This window comes from Crinia signifera, chromosome 5 (assembly GCF_055691185.1).
Source record: "Crinia signifera chromosome 5, ASM5569118v1, whole genome shotgun sequence".
Lineage (NCBI taxonomy): Eukaryota > Metazoa > Chordata > Amphibia > Anura > Myobatrachidae > Crinia > Crinia signifera.
Genome location: NC_139221.1, coordinates 120,523,119 through 120,548,385, shown reverse-complemented (window position 1 = coordinate 120,548,385; position 25,267 = coordinate 120,523,119). Strand labels below are relative to the sequence as shown.

General features: G+C 38.9%; 1 protein-coding gene across 5 annotated transcripts; it reads right to left on the bottom strand.

Moving 5' to 3' along the window:
- Positions 1 to 12: 12 nt before the first annotated feature.
- TFAP2A (transcription factor AP-2 alpha) lies at positions 13 to 16,221 on the bottom strand. 5 transcript variants are annotated; one of them, XM_083187947.1, is made up of 7 exons: positions 16,041 to 16,221; positions 12,166 to 12,600; positions 9,700 to 9,751; positions 7,349 to 7,580; positions 4,735 to 4,853; positions 2,612 to 2,753; positions 13 to 1,472 (listed from the first exon to the last, which is right to left on the bottom strand). In XM_083187947.1, exons 1-7 carry the CDS (start codon positions 16,089 to 16,091, stop codon positions 1,184 to 1,186), a joined length of 1,320 nt encoding a protein of 439 aa, XP_083044073.1. In that variant the 5' UTR covers positions 16,092 to 16,221; the 3' UTR covers positions 13 to 1,183. The 5 variants fall into 5 exon arrangements, with proteins under 5 accessions (XP_083044073.1, XP_083044072.1, XP_083044071.1 ...); XM_083187946.1 differs by lacking the exon at positions 16,041 to 16,221 and adding an exon at positions 14,185 to 14,909 and having other exon boundaries at positions 7,349 to 7,520; XM_083187945.1 differs by lacking the exon at positions 16,041 to 16,221 and adding an exon at positions 14,185 to 14,907.
- Between the last annotated feature and the right edge of the window lie 9,046 nt (positions 16,222 to 25,267).

Below are 25,267 nucleotides of genomic sequence, written 5' to 3'. Positions count from 1 at the left end.
AAAAAAATGACATAAAGCGTATCAAATATTTATTCACCTGGTCAACAAAAGACTATAATACATTGGTAGGCTTGAAAAAGTACTGCCTGTACAAAACAGACACCTCTGCTCCCACCAAGGCCAGTGAGATACCTGTGGTTCCAACACTTATGTAATCACTTGAACAGAAAAGAACCAAATATATTATTAATCTTATATTTCTATTCAAAAGATGGAGAAAAATATAGTCCCAGATTCATTTTGGCAACAAATAAGTATTTCTTTTAAAACCATTAAAATGAGTCAGTATCCAACATGGAAACATTGTATTCCACTTCCAGGAAATGAAAGACTTATTGTAATACTAATTATATATAAAATTCATTTTATTTTTTTATTTTTATTTTTTTATTTGTTCTGCTGCTTCATTGTTGTTTTAACATGCTACAACAGGGCTAAAAATGCTGAATCCCATAGAAAGAAACCCAAAGTTTTGTTTTCTAAATAAGTACCAAGAGCCACATGAACTAAGAGGGGGAATTTGAAAAAAACACTAAACAATAGGTAAACGAGATCACCAGATAAATAAAAAAAAGTTTTTTAACAGACGCACCATATATACAATCCCCATTAAATTACACATAAATAAATATATACATAAACACTGATTCCCTTATATAGTGACCGTGATCTCTGTCCAAACAGAAAGTTCAAGGTGTTTTCATTTACCTTTAGAGGGAAAAGGTACAACTTGAAGACATGACATGGAACTGCAATTGTTTTGTGTTCAAGTTTATTCACAATACTGATAAATGTCATCCTCACCCTCTTAATAGGGCTACAATCTCAACTGAAGCATCGTAAGGGAAGGTGGTAATTCAGTCCGATGACTCATATATATATATATATATATATATATATATATATATATATATATATATTCTTGAGAACTTGTGTCTTTAAAAAAAATGTTTTCTTACAAAAAGTTCAAACACTAAGGACAAAACTTTCTTTCCTGGCTCCATTGCTTGTTCTGTTAATAATCCAAGTGTGGATTAAAAACCATAGAGGAAAGGACAACGTTACGAGGGCTGAGCAGCCTTCCATCCCCGGAGCAGGGATGGCAGAATATTCTCTTTGCCCCAGTGGGCAGGAGGCCAGCACGACAGGATGGTAAGAAGGTAGAAATGATTGGGGGTGTGGGTCACTTCCTGTGTTTTTCATCTTTGTCGCCTCCTTTGCTGCTGTCTGTGTGGCTGTTGGGATTGTTGTTGTTGAGGTACATTTTGTCCATTGCTTTAAGTGCCTCGGTGAGATAATTCTGCAGGGCTGTGATGGCCGCACAAACTGCTGGGCTGCCAAAACCGTGAGAGATGAGGTTGAAGTGTGTCAGGCAGCTTTGGATGCCGGGCTCCAGAATCGGAGATGGCCTAGAGTTACCCAAGGGTGATCTGTCCTGTGACAATAAATCTGTGAATTCTTTACATATTTGCCTGTAAAACAAAGACCTGGGATGAGTTCACATGTTCATAGCACCAATATATGTTCATAGAGATACCTGCAATATAATTGCTGCTACTAGTACTATATGGATGCTGCTATGATGACTATGGGCCTGGGAGAATTAGGAAATGATTGTCATACATAGACTTGGAAATGTTACTTATTTTCTTGGGACAGTAGTAAAATAGTAGTGAAAATGAATACTCTAGTGACTTTTTACATGACTGTATTATATAATGTATTCATCTAATCACATCCTGCCTTTATAGCGAATAGAGACAACATGTGGGACTACAAATACCAGCTTGCTCTTTCCGTTACAATAGCTAGAGCAGGGATGGGGAACTTTCGGCCCTCCAGCTGTTGTTGAACTACACATCCCAGCATGCCCTGCAACAGTTTTAGCATGGCCAAATAGCAAAACTGCAGCAGGGCATGTTGGGATGTGTAGTTCTCGAGCTAGAGGGTGACCTGACCTCTAATCCGGATATTGAGCATTGCACTGTTCCCTAGTAGAAATATATATATATATATATTTTTTAAACATATTCGTGAGATTTCACATCTTTACCCAACACAGATCCATCTAGTCAGTAAATTCCGAGGATCAGAAACTTAACATCCTTTGTAAGATAATCAGCAACCTGTAAATACCTACTTATTGACAGCTATAGGTTGAAGTAAACCTTGTTAACCATGTACATTTGTAGCTATGTTTCACATATGTGAACCCACTCTGATAATTCATCACATTTCCGGTTAATTTGATAAGGATTTCAATGAGGTCCTTAATTCTTTTCATGTTGGAAGCAATTTACTTCTAGCAAATTATTAACTCGGGATACTGCAAAATGCTCATTATATAGTTTTCAGTTTAGGTCAAGGGTGGGCAAACTTCGGCACTCCAGCTGTTGCTGATGATCACAGGCTAAATACAGAGGCTTTTAGCAAATATAGTTTAGCAGAAAGTGTTATGCACGTTTAATCCTATGACTGACCAGCTAAACCACCCAGCATGTCATGTGCACACAGAGGTACTTTTTATCTGCACCTTGGAAATTCCAGGTTTCCTAAATGTTACCATTATCATTAGTATGATGCAATAGCTGAAATAGAAAATGTGGCTTACTTTGTGGCTAGTAGCATGTTTTTCCTGGTCACTTGCTCATTGGGGTCAGAGTGTTGCCGATTGACATATTCTGCTACAGCTTTGGCAGGGAACTCTGTTTCACAAACATAACCGAAATCTCGGGCTAAATGAACAGCTTCTCCTGTAGGGAGACAGGAAATATAAAAATCATCAGTTCATCTTACAGTGCAATGATTAGTACGAATGAAAAAATAATACCCACATCTCGTAAATAAAATAATATCATAAAATATATATAAACAGCATCAGACAGATGTTCTCCTCTCTGAGATGTCTCTGAGATATTTTAAGCAGTCTTTTAAATTGTATCTAGTGTGTGTGTGTGTGTGTGTGTGTGTGTGTGTGTGTGTGTGTGTGTGTGTGTGTGTGTGTGTGTGTGTGTGTGTGTGTGTGTGTGTGTGTGTGTGTGTGTGTGTGTGTGTGTGTGTGTGTGTGTGTGTGTGTGTGTGTGTGTGTGTGTGTGGCACATATCTAGAGGCTATAAGGCTTTGCCATGTGGACTGACTAGTTGTGATCTACTCTGTTGTAATTATTCAATAAAAACTCATTCAAGTCTGTATTCTGCAAACCCCACTAGAAGGAACTGAGGCAGTGCTGACATTCTTTAACTCAACCGTTTACAATGATCTTTTTTATATATCCTGAACGATTAGCTGGGAGAGATTTGGGGTCAGTGCACGGAGTCTGTCTGTTTTGTTGATTTTCAAATCTTTGGTTTTAATTTCCTGAAGCAGTTGTGTTTTACTGCAGGGTTTCCTGCTATTAGCTGCGCTCCGGAAGACGCATGCGCCAATTAGCGCTTCAAAGGACAGAGCAGCCGAGCTGGTTCCCAGGAAGATGGAGCAGATCATACATAATAGTAACAGTACCTATCGCAGTGTCACACTGCTGCCTTATAACTGCAGAGCTCCAAGCTCCTATCTAACACACACAGCACATGGTATGTGTCTATATATATATATATATATATATATATATATATATATATATATATATATATATATATATATATAAAAGCAGCATAGAATACAATTCCATAGATAAATAAGCATAAGGTTTTGTTGTACTTCACAGTAAAGATACAGGTAAAGGAAAGAAAGACACCTCTCTATTAGAGACTGTCGGAATACATTGCTTCCTTCCTCTAGCCCTCTCTTTCTCCATATTATTTCTATCCTTCTTTTCCTATTATTTCAGGATTAATTTTTCTTCCTCCTCTCTTCTTTTTATCCATTCTCACTCTTTTTTATCTCGGTACTCTGTCACTCGCTCCTCTCTCTCTCTCTGGGCCAGATGTACTAAGCTTGAAAAATGATAAAATATACAGTAACAAACCACCAACCAATCAGCACCTAACTGCCATGTCAAAGGCTATGTTTGATAAATGACAGGTAGCAGCTGATTGGTTGGTGGTTTATCACTCTCTATTTTATCACTTTTCAAGGCTTAGTACATCTCACCCTCCCTCTCTTCTTTATCACTGCACTCTCCTACTCCATCCCTCTATCTTTCTTCTCCTTCTCCATACTTTCTTACAACCCCTCATATCCCTCTCTCTGATACTTTTCTGTCCCTCAGACAGACTTGCTATATACTTAGAGCCCCATGTTTACAAAGCTGGGACAAATCATCAGCAGATTAATGAAAGGAAAGCTAATGGGGTCATTTTTTCCCACAGAATCTCAGTACTTTGTTTTCTCATCAAGTGTGCGACAGTGATTCTCCTGGTGCATGTTCTGTGCAGTAAACAATGGCTGACAGTTCTTTAGCCTGGAAGTTAATGCATAAATGAGAAGCAGCAGTGAGGGTCCGTCAGATCCGTACAGGATAATGTTCCCTCTGGCATAGGTCAGGCATCTCTCAGGAAGTGCTGCTCAGGCACTCCTCCAATGCACATGGCAGCTCTGCCTAAATGATTTACTACACTGTGTTCAGTGGAAACAAGTTCAGGTATTTAACTATTATCATATTGAAATGGCTTCCTCTTAATTCTTCTGAGAACATAAAATGGAGGCAATCAGAAACGATTAGGGCTGCTGCTGTGCTACTGCTGGAGGAACCCAAGGTTACCCCATCCTTACCCCAGCCATGTTACTACTTACCCTCTACTAGAGAAGTCAGCAATGTGACATTAGCAGCTTTGCGCCTCCCAGCTGGAAGATTTAAACCTATTTTATCCAACTTTTCCCTCAGTGACCTGCCGCCATTTTTAGATTTCGCCCTGTTGATAAATAAAAAATAAATATGTTTATATAAAAAAAAGAATACTGATATACCAGCTTACACAATGACATATATTGCTATATTTCATTTCACTATGTACATAAACTAACACATATTCTTAACATAGTATATTTGCCTTAGTGCACATATCGATTTATTAATATATACTGCTGTAATCAAAGATATGTTGCTGAATAATTTATTTAACCGAATATATTAGTAGCAAATGTCATCTGAATCAATGTGTTTGAATACAGAAGCAGCAGCAACACATCCATGTGCTATAAATACATCTGCTCAGTACTACATTGCCTGGTGGCATATATACTGTTACTAGTAGCAACTATTCAACTTCTAGTGGCACATATACAGCTACTGTGTGATCACACTGATGTCACGTGGGCTCTCCCCCACCCCTTTCTCTTCCCCATCAGTCCTTCATCACAGAAACCGTGCAGGGCTACAATCTGATTGGTGTAATGGGAAGAGGAATGTGTTGACATGGCTGCAGACCAATATCATCATTGCTTCAAAAAAGTGACCTATTCTGACCCAGGGAAATGAAGCCTCCTCATACATTCTCATTCGTGTAATTTACAGAAACACATGAATAGCCTCATAGTTATGGGGTGTAGACATAGAACATGGTATTAGGCTCAGTGTCTAGGACATCTCTAAAGGGCATCTGAGGAATCAAATTACTTCTGTATTCCAATGAAAAGTAAACGAAATACATTGTTTGGCTGGAATTGAGGACATAAGACGTGGTACTGCGCAGAAGGTAGTGGGAAGGATCCTCAGTTACTGAAATTAGTAAAGTGGACGTATATCTGAGCATTTCCCTTATGGGTAGTATTATTGAAAGCAGGTGTCATTGTTACTGCAAATAGTCCAGTGGTTCCTAAAGCGGTCCTTAAGTTACCACAATGCAGTCCAGGTATTAAGCATATTCATACTTAGGCACAGGTGACTTAAGTAGTACCTCTGTCAGTTTGATTATTCCATCAGTGCACAAGCAGGGCTATCCATAACACGTAGACTGCTGGGTGCCTTGAGGACCTCCTTTGGGAATCACTGAGCTAGTAACAAATGTAATTACTTCACAAAATGCACAGTCCGCACCAGAAGTAATTTGAGTGCACAATAAGGGGCATAGCAGTAAAACTGGGAGTATGATCACAAGTAGAAATGAGCAGAAGAGCAAAGAAAGAAGTAACCCACAGCGTTGTATATCCCAAAGGTGAAGAAAAAAAACATCAAATACATTCAGCAACACTGTATTTATAGAGAAAGTAAGTGACACACACACACACACACACACACACACACACACACACTCAGTTTTAAGGACCTGGCTCGGGAAGATCTAGAAGTAGAAATGTATCTGAATAAACAGTCAAGTAACATGCTAGTTGGCTTTGAATGGATATGTATCCTCTACATATGAAATGCACCTTTGTATGTCCTTGTTTATGGTCTTGTAGTACCAAGTCTCCTAACATCTCCTTTTCCACCTCAAGACAAAGTCAATGATTTAGAGAAGCAAATATTTGTATAACCTGCTCCTTTAATTGCTTTCATCTATGTACAGCAATCAGCCTGCTGCCATGCTAATATATAATAATATGCTCTATCGCCTCCCACGTGTCCTGCACCATGTCCTTACATGCACAGAGCTAGCTGCAATCTGACACGGAATCACCCTGCCTTCAGCTGCAAAGCCTCGTGGTGAACACGTTGTCCCAAACAGCCCTGACTATACTGTAGGGCAGTGTTTTTCAACCACTGTGCCGTGGCACACTAGTGTGCCTTGAGCTATTCTCAAGTGTGCCCCCAGATCTAGAGATGCCCAAACCAGTTTACAGCCACCACCAGTTCAACTGTTATTTACATGCTTTTTTTTTGTAAAGGGCCAATGTATTTTATTTTTGTTACCTGTGGGGACCAGTGTGATTGTTTTTTATATGGGGACCAATAGGTTTGTTTTTTTCCTGTGGGGGCCAATGTGTTTTGCCCTGTGGGGATCTCATGGTGTGCCTTGGCAATTTTAAAATCTTATTTAGTGTGCCGCAAGGTAATAAGGTTGAAAATCACTGCTGTAGGGTATTATACAGCATCTGACTCCTACACATCAGTATAGACAGTATGCGCTGGCCAGTGGCCACATCCTCCTAATGACATTTATAGAAAAGCATGACCTTTTCCAATCATCACTGTCTGTGTCCTTACAATGATACTTTAGATGAAATGCAAAACAGCTCAGACACAAGGGTGTAGGTTGGTCATTCTATATTAGGACACAGGAACATTAAACAGGATTTGGGAATAAAATCAACTGTCCAAACATTATCCCCGATCTGCACTTAATATAACACGTTGATCATGTGCTGAATAGGGGCAACCAATCTTTCACATGGAATAACCAGCAGCGCGCATGCGCAGTGCACTCTAATGCATATATATACTGTATAGCAATGTCAGACAGAATCTCACCTCCTAAGCACTCCACCCAATAGAGAAGCATTGAGGCACTCGGGCGGGGACAGCCGTCTCTGTACTTCTGCCACTGTCACCTTGTACTTTGATGTGGAGCTTAGAAGAGACAGACGTCCGGGAACTGAGCAGAAAACTTCATTGGGGTTCACTACTCCGCCGAAGAGATTGTCTTTGTTGAGAGAGAGGGACGACACTGCATTGTTATTGGATTTAGACAATGAGACAGGCCCTGCAAAGAGAAGGATGACAATGATGCCAGGAAACTAGAGGCCTGATTACAAAGACACACCTGTGTTCTGGGCAGAAAGGATTTCTATTCCAAAATCATCTCTGAAATAAAGTCTTTTACGCCCATACACAAGTGATTCACTCATATGCTTACATGAGGATGTCTTTCCCACTACATGTGTGTCTTATGCAATGACATGGGTTCCTTCTATTCTCTAACTCAACGGATTGATTCGATTTGAATACAAATTAGAACTGGGGAGGTAGATTGCAAATATAGTCGCATCACTAGAGATGGGATAATACAAATGCATGATACAAACATGACATTATTGATGTATTATATTTTTACAGTAAACATTTAATCAAAACAAATATTAGTTTAAATGAAATCCAGAAGAATTTTCCCTATTCTGTAAGCAGGGAATATATAGAGAGAGGCAGGCATGAGGCTCCATCCAGCAGCTAACAGGGTTAACACTCGGGCACAGATAGAGGAGGAAGCAGAGAGGTCCTTAAGCGCCACAGTGAGGCTGAAAGTGGCAGTAGGGCTACACAATGTCTAGTTGAGGGAAAATGCTGTCTGATTTAATTACCGATTAAAGTTAGATAGTTCAGTAGTATAATACACCCACACACAACCTCCACCAATACACGAGGTTGTATATAGCACACGACACTGCTGAATTCTCAGTCCAGGTTGATCTTTAAAAGCAGGGCCCTGTCATTTGCTTTAAATCCAGTACTGCCCAATGAGAGTCAGGCCAATCATTTCAGCCGTTTATATAAATAGTGCATGCATTCTGACACGGTGCCTTCCAATGATCGCTTTCTAATTATCAAATCCGAGACAACACGGCTCAAGTCATTTATCACCTTCTTCCAAATACATTTCTTAACCATAGCTAACATAGTTCTAATTTATGACTAGGCCGGCTGATAGGTTCAGATTTTAATGAATAATACCCAATTTTCATAATATTAATGGTCATTGAGACTTGGCTGCAAATATATTGTTGCCTGTAAATGTATAATTTTATCCAAAATAGTACAGCAACGTAAAATAGAAATCTCTTTGTTCGTTCGCTATAATCACACAGGGCTTCGTTTTAATGCAACCACTTAGAACAGTTATTTGTAATCCCTTCATAGTTCCAGTGGTATTGCAATGATAATTCTCTAACTGGGTCTTAAAATGTAGTGTTGCGGTCTTAACGCCATAAAATTGAATAAATATTTAGGTTATCACCATATTCATCTGTATTGAAATTACAGCAAGGACTATAGTCTAGAACGGAGCTAACGACAAACAGAGCACTCTTGTAGGAAAACATTTACATAATCCTATATATACAATTTAATTGAAACCACCGGACTACCCTGTGACCAGATACCGTCCACCATATTTATTTTCAATATTATGACTGGAGAGTGAATGCACAGTGCTCTAATCATGTGGGTATAGATGGCCTGTGCATTTCATTTGTTGGGGATAGTCAGACGTATGGGGGCTCTCGGCTCTGGATAGATTACTTGTGACATTAATAGCTCTGGGGAGGCTAATAGAGACAATAGGAGCTAAACGAACTCTTGAGATTACTAATAGAGGAGCCAATTATCATGTTGACTTGGAAAGAGCAGCTTTCAGATGCATCTCAGCTACTTGCACATACAGTACACTGAAGGGAAAAACATTTGATTGCAAAAAATACATTTAAACAGAGACTGGAGAATGCCCAGTCATTGCAACCCAACCCATATTTTAACTTTATTTTTGCTTGTATATAAAGAATGATTTTTATAATATTGTCATATAACTACAACTTCACAACCTCTACAGCCTGGGACAAAAGATTTCCAGACCCACACGATCCATTATATATATATATATATATATATATATATATATATATATATATATATATATATATATATATATATATATATAATCTCCCATGTGTTATTAAATAGATACCACTTCTCAACCAAATAAGGGATGCACACATGATTGTTTCACCCTGCAAGTTTTAAATACTTCAGATTGAAGCTTGCCAGTTGTGTTTTCACGGTGGACTAAAAAGCCTGTGTGGACTTGTTAGGAATGCAGAGAAATAGCCTACCTTTCTTAATTACAGTTTGATCTGGGATGTTGATACCTTGGTCTTCTACGTGCTGCAACAACAAAAAAAAATACATAAAGGTTTTAATGCACTGTCACAACAATAGGAGAGGAAATTGTTAGGTTTCTGTCAGAGCAAAGTGAGACTGTTATTTAATTCTGTCTTTTGTAACATGGGTATATAAATTGTGTTGTATATTATTTGAAACTAGCTGAATGGAGTTTGAGTTCCATCATCACTCACTGAGGCTTAAACAGTTTTGATATTGTAAGGAGAAGCGGAAATATGCTCCCAACCGATGCAAGATTAAGGGAGATCAGCAGAAATTGATGTGGAACCATAAAATGTAACGCATTCCTAATTGTGTGATGAGGGGGTAAATCAGACTAGGGTTTAGAGAGCTTCCCTTCAAGTGGATACATAGCAGTACTGGCACGCAAGAAAACCCAACATATATCGCATTGTTTTGTATATTATATATTTCCCTGGATGTCTGTTGTGTAATAAAAAATATACAAATGAACAGACAGTTAAATACATAACATTTCATCGTGTAGTTGTGTTTAATAGTTCACGTTTTAGTTGTGGTTCTGACCCACTTGTTTCTAAAATGAGTCCAGAATTTGTCACTTGCAAATCTCCTATTACTGTCATTGTCCAACAATAATACTGATTGTAACATATTCCATTCGGTTCTGGATTTATGCCCCTGCTAATTGTGCCTGATCTCAATGATTCCGGGTGGATGGTACTAAGTTGGTTTATTACGGATTTTATTATACTCCATGCACTCATTTGTAACTTGCCTAAAGTGCTCCTGCATTTAAGTATAATTAAATTGAGAAATGTTCAGAAATGACTACTATAGTTCTCTGTTTTAAGTATATGGGGAAATATGATCCCTTTATGCTAGCTCACTGAACCCATAAACTAAACGTGCTGAGGGATAATATTTTGGGTTGATTCAAGACCGGCACCAAGATTTACATTTAAATACATTTAAATAGCCCACAGTGCTATATTATCGTTATCTTATTTCTGAAAGGTTCTTCGCTCGATGCCGAATTTAACTATTTATTTACAAATGACAGGCACAGCTAGGGGTAAGGATCGTTTGAATCCAGTAATTTAAACAAACGATTTTCGCACAGCGATATTTTTTTTTTCAGTATTCTCTATTGAGTTTATTAACATTTATGACAATTTAAATGTCAGAACAAACAAACAAGAGTAAATAATAGCTAAATCGGAAAGTTAATCCTAAATAACCGCCCAGAGCTCTATATTGCCCCCGGTGATTTCTGTCTATGCCTAAAAGTATACACACATAAGAGCCGGTTTTTCAGTGCTAATCTATACGATTAAACGATTGACAGCTCATTATAATAATGATAGAAAAAAATAATAGCTTAAAGGATGTAATATATTCTTAGATTTTCTAAAAGGGTCACATGTTACTCTGTACATTTATTTCATTATTGCGTAATGAATCAGACTATTATCTAGATTCTACAATACCATGCAAATCACAATTTCTACACAAACATGCCCAGACCAAAAATAACACGTCACAACTACAACATTGCAAAATATTTCATATGACGTTAGAATTTTTGTTATGTGGTATCTGCGTTTAGCACAAATCTGCAATTGGAGACTGCAATCGTTAAACTGTCAACACTTATTTCACAGCAGAATCTAATCCTAGATTTTTGGAAGTATTTGATATGATGGTGAAACGCTTAGTGCGGACAGATTATCAATCTGCTTTTCTGCAACCACAACAAAAATATATAGTTTGCCTGAATGTAGGATATGTCAAGGTTAAAATGTGGAATGTGGTGATATTGATTTGTGTAGAGTAGGGCTGTCCTCGTCTTCTGCTGCTTTCTAAATGATCAATGTCATGTTTAATTGCAAAACATTTTAATTGCACCTATTGATAACCGAATTACACTCAAATAATTTATCGTTCAATTTTCTCCACATACTTAATTCGATAGAGGTTTGATAGGTGGCTCTGGTGGGGTCTGGGAAGTCTCTGACAATCTACTGCCCACAAGGTGTTAAAAATTCTAAAGGGGATTTTAATATATCCCAGTTTCATTTGTAACATCTTTCAGACGTAGCAGCTGCAGGTAGAGGTTGGACTTGTATTAGATTGCTGCTGCATGCCATTTCCTTAATTATAAGGGACAGATTATTTATTGCACAACACATCCATCCTGTCTGGGGCTCAGCTCTTTCCTCTGATAGGATTGTGCTACCAGATTCCATTCATCTGCCTCTTTTTAGGTACATGCTAAGTACACAGCAGTTCTGTTTATTTTTGTATACTATGTTTTAGTAAAGTATGGGCATTAAATAATTATGTATCTCCTAAAATGTGTTTAAACATAAAGACGCTGAATGAGATCCTGGTAAGAAATAAAGGTGAGAATAAGGGCATTAGAGTAAGTGCCTTACCGAGACGTCTTCTATTGCATGAGATATGGAGTGTATGGGGATGTCCCCCAGTCCTGAGCCCAGCCCATGAGGCCCATGCAGTAGATCTTCGTGTCGCCTGTAATCCCGGCGTGGGTCCAAGCCAGATAGCTGGTGGGGCAGTCCACGGTGTGTGTGTAAAAGGCTGGTCTCCTGGCTCTGCCTCTGTCCTGGCCATCCCGGGTGCTGAGGTTGCGGTTGGGCGTGGAGGGAATTCAGACTATAGGGGTCATTGACATGAGAATAGGGATCTTGAGACTGGGGGTATAATGGCTGGTATGGCGGAGGAAAATATGGGGGCTGAAAGTCAGTGTTGGGGGTGTGGGAAAGTGGGGGGGCGCTGGCGTATGGAGATTGCCCCACTGACCCCAGTTGGGGTAACCGGCCTGTTCCGTTGCTGGTACCGTCGTGACGATCCTATGGGGAACATAAAACACATCCAACAATTAAAAAGACAGCCCAGAAATCAGACATACATACAATTTCCATACTACAAGATATGATAATATCTGGAATATATTGTGCACAGTGTCCCTCAGTGGATTGTTCTAATGTCCACTACACTACATGTGTATGTCACACAATTACCGACATATGAAAGCTACTGATTATTAAACATGACAAATATAAGATATATGGGGACAAATTATTTTAGAAAGCAGACACTGACCTCTGGTACACACAAACACACACACACACACACACACACACACTCACAAATATATCAGTCATGTACATAGAAAACATACTAATAATGGTGACAAAACTGACAGTAGGGAACGTACTAATATTTCGGTGACTTCAAGCCGTCCAATTTGCTCTTATAATGCATTTACAGGGAAATAAATATAATACACACCACATCACACCATAAAATAGTGTACAATGTATGAAATACCCAGAAACATTGTTTCAATCAAGCACACCGGATAGTTATGTTCGGGAAAGTATGCATTAAATTATAGGGCATACCTCTAAAACATATGTTTAAGTTTATCTCGGAACCGTCAGATTATATTTGCTTTCAAATCTTATTGATTCATTTGATCACGGAGAAAGGAGAGATATCATCTCATGTTAGGTAATAGCGATAATAAAAATCAGGGAACCCACAGAATGCACAGTAGAAGTGGAAGTCAGAGAATGGTATTCATTTTGGGGATTACATTTATCCAAGTGGCAGAAGCAGCAAAAGAAAAAAAAATTATATATATAAAAAAATAATACAAACAATTAAAACCCATCGCTAAATAAAAACCGATTGATTCAAAATATAAACTCACCATAGCGGAAAAGCTGTGAACTAACATCTGTGCAGAATACGGTTACAAATCAAGGTAGAAAATGAAAAACAATACAGCAACCAGAGAGGTGCTAGGGAAAAGTAGCCAGCTCTAGAATATGAGTACTAGAAAATCATAACGCCGACGATTGTTAAACTCGGACCGAAGACCATAATCCATCAGAACCTGAACCAATTCTTCATTTGATGATGAAAACACTTTCTGGCAGAGAAATGAATACAAAGTTTCTTTTTTTCCCTAAAATCTGGGTTCCGTAATCCTTGTTCCCTCTGGTCTCTTCTCCACTTGTGCAGCTGTGCTGAGTTTCCTGCTCAGAGATACAGCCTATTTTCTCCAAGCCCTAATAGCAGATATTCACGACTATTAATATTACCCCAATACTTAATAAAGGAAGAATGGTTGGAAATCGAACGTGAACCGAGGAAGCAACTGAAGGCAGAGCCCTGTTCTAAATGACGTCCATTGAATGAAGAATCAGTGTATCTAACCAGAGGTGGAGGGGGAGGAAAAGAGGGAGAGACAGAAGTGAGTGAAGGAGAGAGGGGGTTGGCTGACGAATCACAGGGAGAGAGGAGAGGGGGGGGGGGGGGGGGGGCATTTTAAAGGTTGCAGGGCATGAAAAGTGAAAGAGCTCCAGAGTGTGGGGATAAGCTAGTGACAGGAAAGAAGGGATGGGGGGAAATAAAGGAATAGGCACCTGGGAATCCTGGGAATATCCTGGATATGCCATGGGCATGTCTGATGTCCTCCTCTTGCTGCTGGGAATGTTCTCTGTGCTATCCAGCCCTTTGTTTTTCATGTCTGTATCCGAGGGGCCCGGATCTCCTGTCCTCTGAACCTGATCCATAGCCCGATGGGCTCCAACCACAACAACCACAGCTCAGGAACCAGCTTCCTATTCCAGCAAATAGTCTCTAAACAGCCAATCAAGACAGGCAGATCCAAGAATCTCTGCTTCCCTCGGCTTTAATTGAGACTCAAAGTCTTTGTTTTTCTCTGTATAAGGGAACCCTCCTTGTGTGTGCTCCAAGGTTCATATGTAGGCATCCATAGCAATCTTCACTTTCTTGGTGCTGCTAGGATCCCATACAAAGGAAGCAGCAGTCAGTGTGAGAGGCAGCAGCAGGGAGCCGGTTGGGAACATGCAGGGTAAGAGAGACAGCTGGGGAACTTGGCTTTGCCCTGCAGATCCAGTGTCAGGATGCCCCCGGACTGTAGATCTCCCCTTGGTGAGCGGTCAGTGTGCTCCGGACCGGGGAGTGTGTAGTATTCGGCCCTGCTCTGCAGCTGCCTCCCTTCCGCCTGATCCTGGTTCTCTCTCTCTGTTCTCTCTCCAAACCCGTCCGACTGGCTCTGCAACTCCAGCAAACAACTCCTCCAAAATAGTACATGCTCAACTTTACAGAGCTGGCTAGGGTTAGAATAACAAGAGTCATCTACCGCCTGCATGTCCCTACAGAACTATGCACACCTAACAAAATAAGCTTTAATCTCAAATTGAAAGCGAGATTACAGGCTCTGATGTGGAGCTGGGCGCAGTGAGCTGCTCTCTGCTCTCTATCTGTCACATGAGAAGCCCCGCAAACGGCCCTTTCCTAGCATCTAATTGTTATTTTACAAATGTGTAGTAATCCTTACAAAGTAATCTGATTTTAAAATCTGTATCTATCCACCCGTATACAGATCAGCACAAGCATCGCCTGTAAGTAAGAGCCCTGGTAATACATTATAATCTGAACGTATACTATTAATAATAACTTGTATTAAACGTTTATATATATATATATATATGTGGCAGAATGCGGAATCGGGAGAAGGACATGCAGAAATCTAGATCATCAGCATTATTATTATTTACATTGCTAACCTGCAGCGGTAAGTCCCAGAACATGAAAGGCAGGTCTGATCTGTCCATCCCCAGACTGACCCAACCACTTGGGGAATCCTCACAAAGCAGCCCTCAGCCTGGCAAGTCATAACAAGACAAGGATCCATGTGCAGCTCTCACAAACTGTGCCTCCCTTTGTACTCAGCGATTGTGTGTTGTGTGCACCAAAACATATGCCATATGGCAAAACTCAGAACCCTAACAAACATGCTTTCCATACATAGACATCCAGTCAAACACGCAAGCATGCAATGATGCCTATGTGTCATGAAGAAAGTCCGGTGACAATTACAATTAAAATGCCCAGACAATGGAAATCTGCTTTTTAAAGGTAAATAGTTCAATAGCAACACTATGTATATTTACTTAGTGTTTCTATAGAACTATAGAACACATATCTGTTAGTTTTATTGATTTATTAGTTATGATTAAAGATCAATCATTTATTAATATAGTTTATTAGTAATAATAGCAATATCGTTTTGAATGGCGTTTTTGGCAAGTGTTTTGTACAGATCGCATGCACTGATGCTCACAGGTAAGAAGAAGGTCCATCATGCAGAGAGGACAGGGTCCCCAAACCTCTTCTCCATGTAAAATACTTTCCTGGTACGTAATAACCGTGTGACAAATATGTTCCCAGAGTAATGACTCCTAGACCTTACCTCACACTCTTCATATTTGATATTATCCGTCAGTTTCCAAAGCATTTTCATGGGGTTTTGGGAAGAGCTTTTCGCCTTTCTTCCTTGTCCCTACCAAAGTCTAGAGCCCCTGTGTGCTGTACAGAATGAGTGAGGCTGGTGCAATGCTTTGGTGCACTGATATCTCCCTCTAATGGAGGAAAGTTTCCTTCTTCCTGCTTCTCACCAACAAGCCTAACTACCTTATTAGCATACCAACAATAGCCCAATTGCTGCTACAGTAAGTGACATGAGAACCTGCACTCGGGGACTCAGGTACTGCAAATCTCAATCTGTTCAATCAACTCAATGATGTTCTTATTTGGGGACAAGTCTCTTTGATTACACAACATTTGATCACGTCCAGATAATAAAGCAGGAAAATACACCATCACTGTTCCGTGTTTTTTTTTCTTATGCATGTGTTTTGAAGATATTTAATAAATCTATCTATGAATGGCAATTGGCTATTTATGTGCAATCATATAATTATCTTATATTATGCACAGGAAGATAATTTATAGAAGACACCTTATTACCCACTTTGCTATAACAATTTGGTATCTAAAATATATTGTACTTCCAATGACCGTAGTACTTAACGTCGTGTTGTATATATCACGTCGTTTTATATAGATAGATAGATAGATAGATAGATAGATAGATAGATAGATAGATAGATAGATAGATAGATAGATATACTGTATATAGATATATATATATACACAGATACACACACTAAATGCAAACACACACACACATTTGCATATCTATCTATCTATCTATCTATCTATCTATCTATCTATCTATCTATCTATCTATCTATCGCAACGTGGTAATCACTTATATCATTCGCCCTATTTGAGATTCAACTTGGTTGTCTGGATACCTTGGATAACGTGTGAAATGAGAAAATTATGCAGCATCTAATGAACAATTTCACTTGACGTTAGCGGAATGGCTAATTCTAATAGCTAATTGCATTAGAGAGGCTGGGACAAGCAGCTGACAAAAGAACAGAGGGCTTCTCCAAAACTGGTCACGTAAAATCCCAGTCCAGACCTCTTTCCCATCTATTGCCTTATAGTCACAGAGGTAAGCTGCCTTATATCTGCATCCCAATACAATAACAGGCCAATGTTCAGCATTGTTGTAACAAACACACCCCACCAGTATATCAGTGTCTTCATGATGAATACTTTTTTTCTTTTTGCATAAATGGTCTCTGGTGCCAGTGCATCTCAGTCCAAAGTCCTGAAGATCTGGGAGGTCTTTGTTCAAATAAAGACGCTTGTCTCTTCTTTGTGTCTGCTCCTTAGACAAGTCCAAATAGTTGTTTTTTCTCTCATTCAGGTTTAAATGAAGTTCAAATGATCCTTTGGTGTATGTGCTAATAGGCTGGTACTGGGAAAATGGCACGCAGGAGCTAGCGCCAATCACTGCAGGTCAGACAGGCCCTAGTCACATCAACAGGATTACCATGACCGCTCAGCTAATTGAATGAGAATATTAGAGCCAGGATCAAACATTGCAGCGTGGAAGGTAGAAAGAGTGTGAAAGAACACTTTACACCACCAGCAGCTCAATAGTTGTCGCATTAAAGAGTCATTAACATTTCTAGGGTGGAGCAGTCACATTCAGTACCTGCTAATAGTGTGAAGCTCCTGAATGTACATGTGCTTTGTAGCACTCATTGAGATGCAGATAGCAATTCGTGTACAAGCAGTGAACTGGTCATCTACAGTAATATTATCTAGAATACCTGGTAATGTGGTCTATATAAAACTCAATTACAGTATATAATAAAAACAGCAGTATACAGTGTTATCTAAACAACGTAGACCTTACACACTATAAGTAAAATCCCAGATCTGCGCAATTACTCTGACAAAATGCGCAGATAATGAAAATACATAGACTGTATATATATATATATATGTGTGTGTGTGTGTGTATCCATATATTGCAAGCCAGCAAGTGTCAGGAACATGTGTAGGCCTTGACAGGCAATGATACGCTGACATAAGTATGTGTAGGCACGCATAAGCCTTTTTGGTCTATTTAGGGTCACTTTATATTACACTAGGTTCGCCATATTAGTAAATCAGAAATATATGTTCAGATAACTTACACAAAGAGCAGTTCGACCACTAGAGTTTGGATCACGTGAGAGAATGATCAGTTTCATGACCTGAAGCTATGACTGCAGATATGTACCTGTCATCCATACCTAGGCGGTTTGTGTACACATATGTATTGTCACAACACATGCATTGTATTATACACAAATTACTGAGCACACACAAGTTCGCAGTCCCTCTAACCATGGAAACCTGCTCTGCAGTGAACCCACTACAAGCAGTTCTTATTAACCTGCATCATTCACCTTTACTTAAAGTCTTAAACTTTCCAAAAGGGAAAAAAAGTGTCTTAAGGCGATTTCTGCTCTGTCCTTCACCTGCCTTACACGATATGAGGATGATCCATGCATTATATAGTTACACAGCAATGAAGACTGTTGTCCACAAACTATCACTGCTGCACTGCTATGTAATGTAGTATAAGCTGCTGCATTCTGCTCAATAACGCTTAGTATATGTTCATGGATCACTGCTTATAACAGATGATCGAAATATCCCCCTAAGATCTCTTTAGCTAAGGATCTAGGAACATGGAGTGACATCTCACCTGCCAATCCCCCATTTTGACCAGCATGGACATCATAGAACTCCCCGTTGATGATAGATGGAGGGATCCGCCTGTTGATACGACCAGCTTCAAAAAAAATCCTTCTCTTACCTGTTCAGGAACATCTCACCTGCTCATAAAGAACTGGTTGCTACCTGTGCGCGCATGCGCACTAGTCTGGAATGCGCTTAGGTAACATACAATGCTCAGAGCTGTCTGAGATGTTGATGGATTTACAGCACCCGAGTCTTCGTATAAACACCAGACCCCCCTCCCCCTTTTAGGTCCCCTTTACTACTAGCGATTTATGGCAGAGAGGTGGGTAGTTTCATGTATTGATGTAGTCAAGTGCTATGGTGATAATGGAGCTGTGAGACCCCCTAGGGTTTCCCATAGCCGTCTACAGTACATTTACGTAGTGACGTCCAATAGATGTATATAACAAGTTACATATGCCTAAAATAAGTATTTTGCTTTTGTATTTTCTATTAACAACAGTGCCACCTTTCTTTTATCATCAACGCCTACTGTATAATAAGGAATGGGTTGTAGACTATTAAAACACAACTAAATACGAAATTCCCGCTGGGTACATGATTAAGGCGATCTTGATGCAACAAACCCTACAAGTTTATGCTTGGGAGACAGTAAATACAAAGCAGGCGCTGGTGTCTTTGTGATAAATACAGTGATTGCTGTCTATAAAACAGTTACAGGCTTGTGATCTTCTTCTCTGCCTTCCAGTAATAAAGTAAATCCACGACTGTGCCATGTGGACATTTCTATGGTAAGAATACATATTCATAGGTTTTATACATATTCACATGAGCATGGATTAATATCTAATGAGTTATGACTACCTGTCGTATGGAACACTAGCACAGATAGTAAAACCTGTAGTTCAGTGTTCGCTTTAGCTGTTGTTTTACTCAATTGTTGGGGTAGTCCTAGGCAAACGATGCCTCTCCTGCTCTTGTGGAACTACAAGTCTCAGCATGTCAGACTTCTGTTCCCGCAGCTGGATACAACCCTCTGCTTTATAGCTTTATTGTATAGTTTCTCTTTGTGCGAGTAGAGGGCTACATACTTTAATCACAGGAGATATTGAATACAGTATGTGCTGGGAAGTCTCCGCACTTATTGCCCATACACTGTAGTATGCAATTTGGACTAGATCGCATACGTTTTGCAATGCGATGCGATGCAGTCTAGTCCAAATTGCATACAATAACTATACCGTGTATGGAAGATAGTTACAATAGCATAATAAATAAACAATCAAACACTCTCCATTCATTTAACCCTCTTATACCACATCTAGCTCACTGTAAAGTCACTGTTTGTGTATTGTGTACCGTTATGTATACCTTGCTAAATGTATTTAGTACAGATACAATACTATCAGATTGGACCTGTTACAGACTTTGAAGAAGAGAAAGTTAAGACAGGGTGAGTCTGCTAAGGACATAATATAAGTGGGTTTGTGTTACCATGAAATAATAACAAACATACATTAAGCTGCTGCTTCTTGTGTTTGTATACCTTTCAATTCCTCAGTAAAATAATTACTACATGATCTATTAATGGTATATAACAATGCACCGGCCTCCAGGGAAGCCCCAGAGATATGGAGTTGTCTTATAACTACATGAGAGCAACTACAAGTTTTCCTGTCAAGCAAGAGAAGAGGAGCTTAGAATCACACCAGTTGTATACACAGTGTACATGCTCAGCAATAGGAGGCTTGGGAGAGCCTGGCAAGTAATGAGCCATGAAGTATACTATTCACACCGCATCAGCTAGCAATTCTAGAAGCTTATACATTTATCTTCAATTTACATCGATTACAACAGATAGGGAAACTGATTGAAGCTACTTAGAAGGGTTTGACGTATTCACTCACCTGTTCAGAACTACACCATGCCAATGTGTGTATCCTTGTGGAAGTATCTGTATCTTTCCATAAATACAGTGCTTTAATGTATACTTATTACACGCATGCCTGGGTCATAACATGTTTAACCAGCATGCAAAAGATAAAAGATCCAATTCATAAACGTGTAGATATGTTAGATATGTAGTAAGAATTCATATCACTAAAATAATATTGATAAGATTTTCATATATATATATATATATATATATATATATATATATATATATATATATATATATATATATATATATATATATATATATATATGGTTTTAACTTAGTTGTAACTTTTGTGAGGTCGTTGTTATCTATCCCGTGAAACCTTCATATAAACTAACCAAAATAGCATTTCCGATCATTCGCTGTAGTCTGGCGCCCTGTATGCACCGTTGTAATTGACGCTTGTCTTAATGCTTTCTTAAAAAGAATGGATGGCAGCTTTTTTTTATTTCACATACACATTTTTTTTTTACTACACAGAACATGGTCACAAAGCAATCTATTCCATAAAAAAAATATAAAATACATTTTCTATTTCATGCAATTTCATACAACTTTTTGCAACAGGTGCTAAGAAGCAAAGATACTGTATACTGTGCGTTGTCTCTGCAAACTGTTTTCAAGGAAATATCATCATCAAATACATACTGTATATAAAATCGCACCCTTAAATCTGCCATGGGGGAGGGGGGAGTTTCATCCAAGTATTAGCATGTGTGTGTATGCATGCATGTATGTATGTATGTATGTATGTATATGTGTGTGCGTGCATATATATATATATATATATATATATACATATACTGTATATACTGTATATATATATATACACATATATGAGATTTTCAGAATAAAAGGTCAGCAGAATTAACTCCTGATTTTGGAAAAGCCTCAGAAATTTTCATTATGTTTGAGGAAAAACTGTGCATTGAATAAATTATGTAAATTGCTGTTGTTTTTATCCCGAGGATAAGAACCAGTTTAAAACAGGTTTTAGAAACTTCAAGGATTTATTTAAAGCTGCGTTTTTTTCCCAGATAAAAGACAGGTAGAGAAAAGTCAAAGGGCACAGGCATTATTATTATTCGGGCTGTTGTGTCGTAAACCAATTCAGTCCCTTGTCTTAATTATCATTTCAACTTGCAAACAGTAAACAGTATCATGCACCTTACTCCGACACAGGGGATCGAATTATTACTTTGTAAATACTGTGGTAGGTGAATTTATGGGAAACATAATATTGTTTTTTTTTAAATCCAACGCTAAAATAACAAGTTTATGTCTTAGCAGTTTGCTTCCTCTGAAATGTAAACCTCTTGGAAAACCACGTGTTAATATTACTAGAGTTTTACTAAGCTTGCAATTTCCTGGGGAGTGGTTATTAGACCAAACCAACAGAGGTAAATACATTCTAGTAGCCACAGGCTAATGCCACAACCGTAACTACAGTATACATTGCAGGCTTTGCTGTGTTGCACACTGTTTCCTTGTGTTCAGTTTGGCACTATAAATATTTTCACGTTATAAAAAAAAATACATTGCTAACGAAATATGCTGGAAAACCTACATTAAAATGGGTTCCTGTAATACTCTTGAAGTTATAAAGCACCAGATTTTAATATGTTTATTATTAAATGTTCGTGCATGATTGCACATAGGAAATATGTAAATAGCCAGTGAGTGCTCGCATTTCTTCTGAAACTTTATTAGGCTTTTATCAACATGGGTGATGCGTGTTTCAGGGGATAAATGGTACTGTATGTCTGTCTGTGTTTTCTGCATCATTGTTTCCTATTCAGTAGAAACTCATTATATTTCTTTTATTTTTTGGCACACAACTACTCAGATTTACAGCAAATAAAATGTAAGGAGTAAATTAAAAAAAAATATATAGTTGCAATAGCTTTAGTACCATGTAGATCCACTGATATAATGAAAACCCAAAGATGCAGACAGGTGTTTTATTGCAGATAAAAAGTATCTACAAAATATAATAAGTTGTAATACTTAAGAACATGGAAAAGCTCTTAAAATGAATTTACCCATTTCTTTATGGCCATCCGTATATACCAGTAATGACCTCTATTCCTACATATAAATCCTTATAGGAAGATTAACCATGTGATTTACTAAAGCATATGCCTATTGACAAGGTGGATGGAAGCGTCTTCTCCCTGTCCGTAATCCTCTACTAAGAACAGCAATTTGTCCTTTATTGTCCCCTCATCTGATTGGCAAACCACCAAGATTGTAAAAATGTATGTTTAATAAATCTCTCCATTCTTGCATTTATCCTTTGATTTTACTAAACCATGCCATCCCTTGTATGCATCCTGTCTACCAGTCAATCAAGTCAGGAATATACAGTATATGATGTGTGGATGGTGGCGATCATATAGAAAGTAGTTTAGAAAAACTCCTACACTGCAGTTGTGAAACCATTAGGGGAGAGGAGTACTTACTACAGCAGGTGCATCTTGGTGGATCTGATTTTGAGTCCAATTCATTTTAGGAGAAAAACAGATACATATAAAAAATTCAAAGGGACCTATTTACTGAACCCTGGAGAAAGATACAACCAGAAAGATAACGTAGCAGCCAATCTGCTCTAAACTTCCATGTTACAGGCGGAGTTTGAAAAATGTTAGTTAGGAGCTGATTGTTTGGTAGTTTATCTCTCTAAACTTAATCCCTCTCAAAGACTTTCTTAATAGATTCAATAGTTTGAAATATCCTAGTATTGATTAATTCTGATGTAAATATCTAGTGATAGTGACCAGGTTGCTTATGATTCTATTCAGGACATTTACATATTATTACAGGATAACTGATTTTTTTTATGCCTCTAGAATCTCAGTGACATATTACTATATATTCCTTTCAAATATACTTGCTTTAAAAGTCACATGTAAAGCTTAAATAGTCAATTATATTTGCATGTATCAGAAGTTTAATGTTGTAACAGTAAAGTTATAAGTGTAGTAGAAATCATACACACATGTAGCAATAGCAGGCCACAGCAGCGGGGATTGTCAGATTCAAGGGTGCAAAGAGAGACAACATACAGACATGGGGGTTATTCAGACACAATCGCTGCAGCATCATATCTGAATAACCCACATGATACATAAGGTAATAATGACCGTACTCAAATGAGCTATCAATCTAAAAGGTGTGGTTAACACTCCTAACTTAGGGTCTTATTCTAGTTCACTCTTTCTGGCAAATTCCTTCTTAAGGTGCGTACACACGGGGGCGATTTTGTCCAAAATCGTGGGAAATATGGTCGCTCAGCGACCTTATTGCCCGCAATGGGAGTGTGCACCGGCGATATATCGCCGGGTGCGCGCTCCCGTTTTTGCCCCTGTGGTGATCGCTGGTCGCAGGAACATGCTCCTGCGACCAGCTGATTACCACTGCCGGGCTCCCCCCGGCAGTTTCTTTTTCATCAGCAACCATCTCTGGTCGCTGATGAACAGGAGAAACTGAGCAATATATGGCTCAGCCATATATTGCTCAGCAATATATGGCTGAGCAATATATCTCCCCCCGTGTGTACACAGCATAAGATGGACAAAACCTTGTGCACTGCAGGGGGGGGGGGGGCAGATGTAACATGTGCAGAGAGAATTAGATTTGGGTGAGTTATTTTGTTTCTGTGCAGGGTAAATACTGGCTGCTTTATTTTTACACTGCAATATAGATCTCACTTTGAAGTAAAATACCACCCAAATCTAATTCTCTCTGCACAAGTAACATCTTCCCCCCTGCAGTGCACATGGTTTTGTCCATCTAAGAAGGAATTTGTCGGAAAGAGTGAACTAGCATAAGGCCCACAGTGCAATCATTTTGTTGTGATAAATGCACATCAGCCACCAATAATAAGTCACAGTGATTGGCATTTCAGTATAACTACCAGTACTGCATACCTTCTGGAATCATGGGAGACAGCGGAAAACGGAGAGAGATACAGTACCAACCAAACAGCATCTAACTGCCATTTTTCAAATATTGCCTGTAACTAGACAAACTAGACAGAAAGGACCAAATTCAATTAAATGCTGTAATTTACTGTGCCAGGAAAATGATAGTATCCTCAGGCTTAATGCCTGGGCCTATTCAATTACAGCCCCTTTTTCTCATTGAGTAAATGACCTACAAATGCATGCTAACACATACAATCCAGGATACATTTATGGAGCTACTGGATAAAAAGTTATGAAACCCACAATCAGAGCATTTAGGGGGGTTATTCTGGTTGATTAGCTCAGATGCGAATTTGCATCCTTGAGAGTCAGGCAGATCCCACCTTGAAAATGGTGGTACGCCGGCCCATCATACGTTCACACAGCATGCGAATGGATGTTTTACATAAACATCCATTCGCAGCCTGCAGGGGAACGCCCACATAATTTGAGGGTCGCTGACCATCAATTGATGTGGAATGTGCACGCAGATCTAAGGTGGCTCAGAGCAACCTTAGATCTATTAGAGGGAATAGGGCGGGCAGCATACATCTGGTGATGTCAGCTGCCTGCCCCCGCACCTGCGTCATCTGCCCATTAGCATGAGAATGCCCAGTGTTC

Coding starts and splice junctions, on each gene's coding strand:
- TFAP2A (XM_083187945.1), bottom strand. CDS start 14,334: ATGGATCAGGTTCAGAGGACAGGAGATCCGGGCCCCTCGGATACAGAC. Junction 2,754..4,734: donor GCTGACTTCTCTAGTAGAGG/GTAAGTAGTAAC, acceptor GTCTCCCTACAG/GAGAAGCTGTTCATTTAGCC. Junction 1,473..2,611: donor AACATGCTACTAGCCACAAA/GTAAGCCACATT, acceptor TTTGTTTTACAG/GCAAATATGTAAAGAATTCA.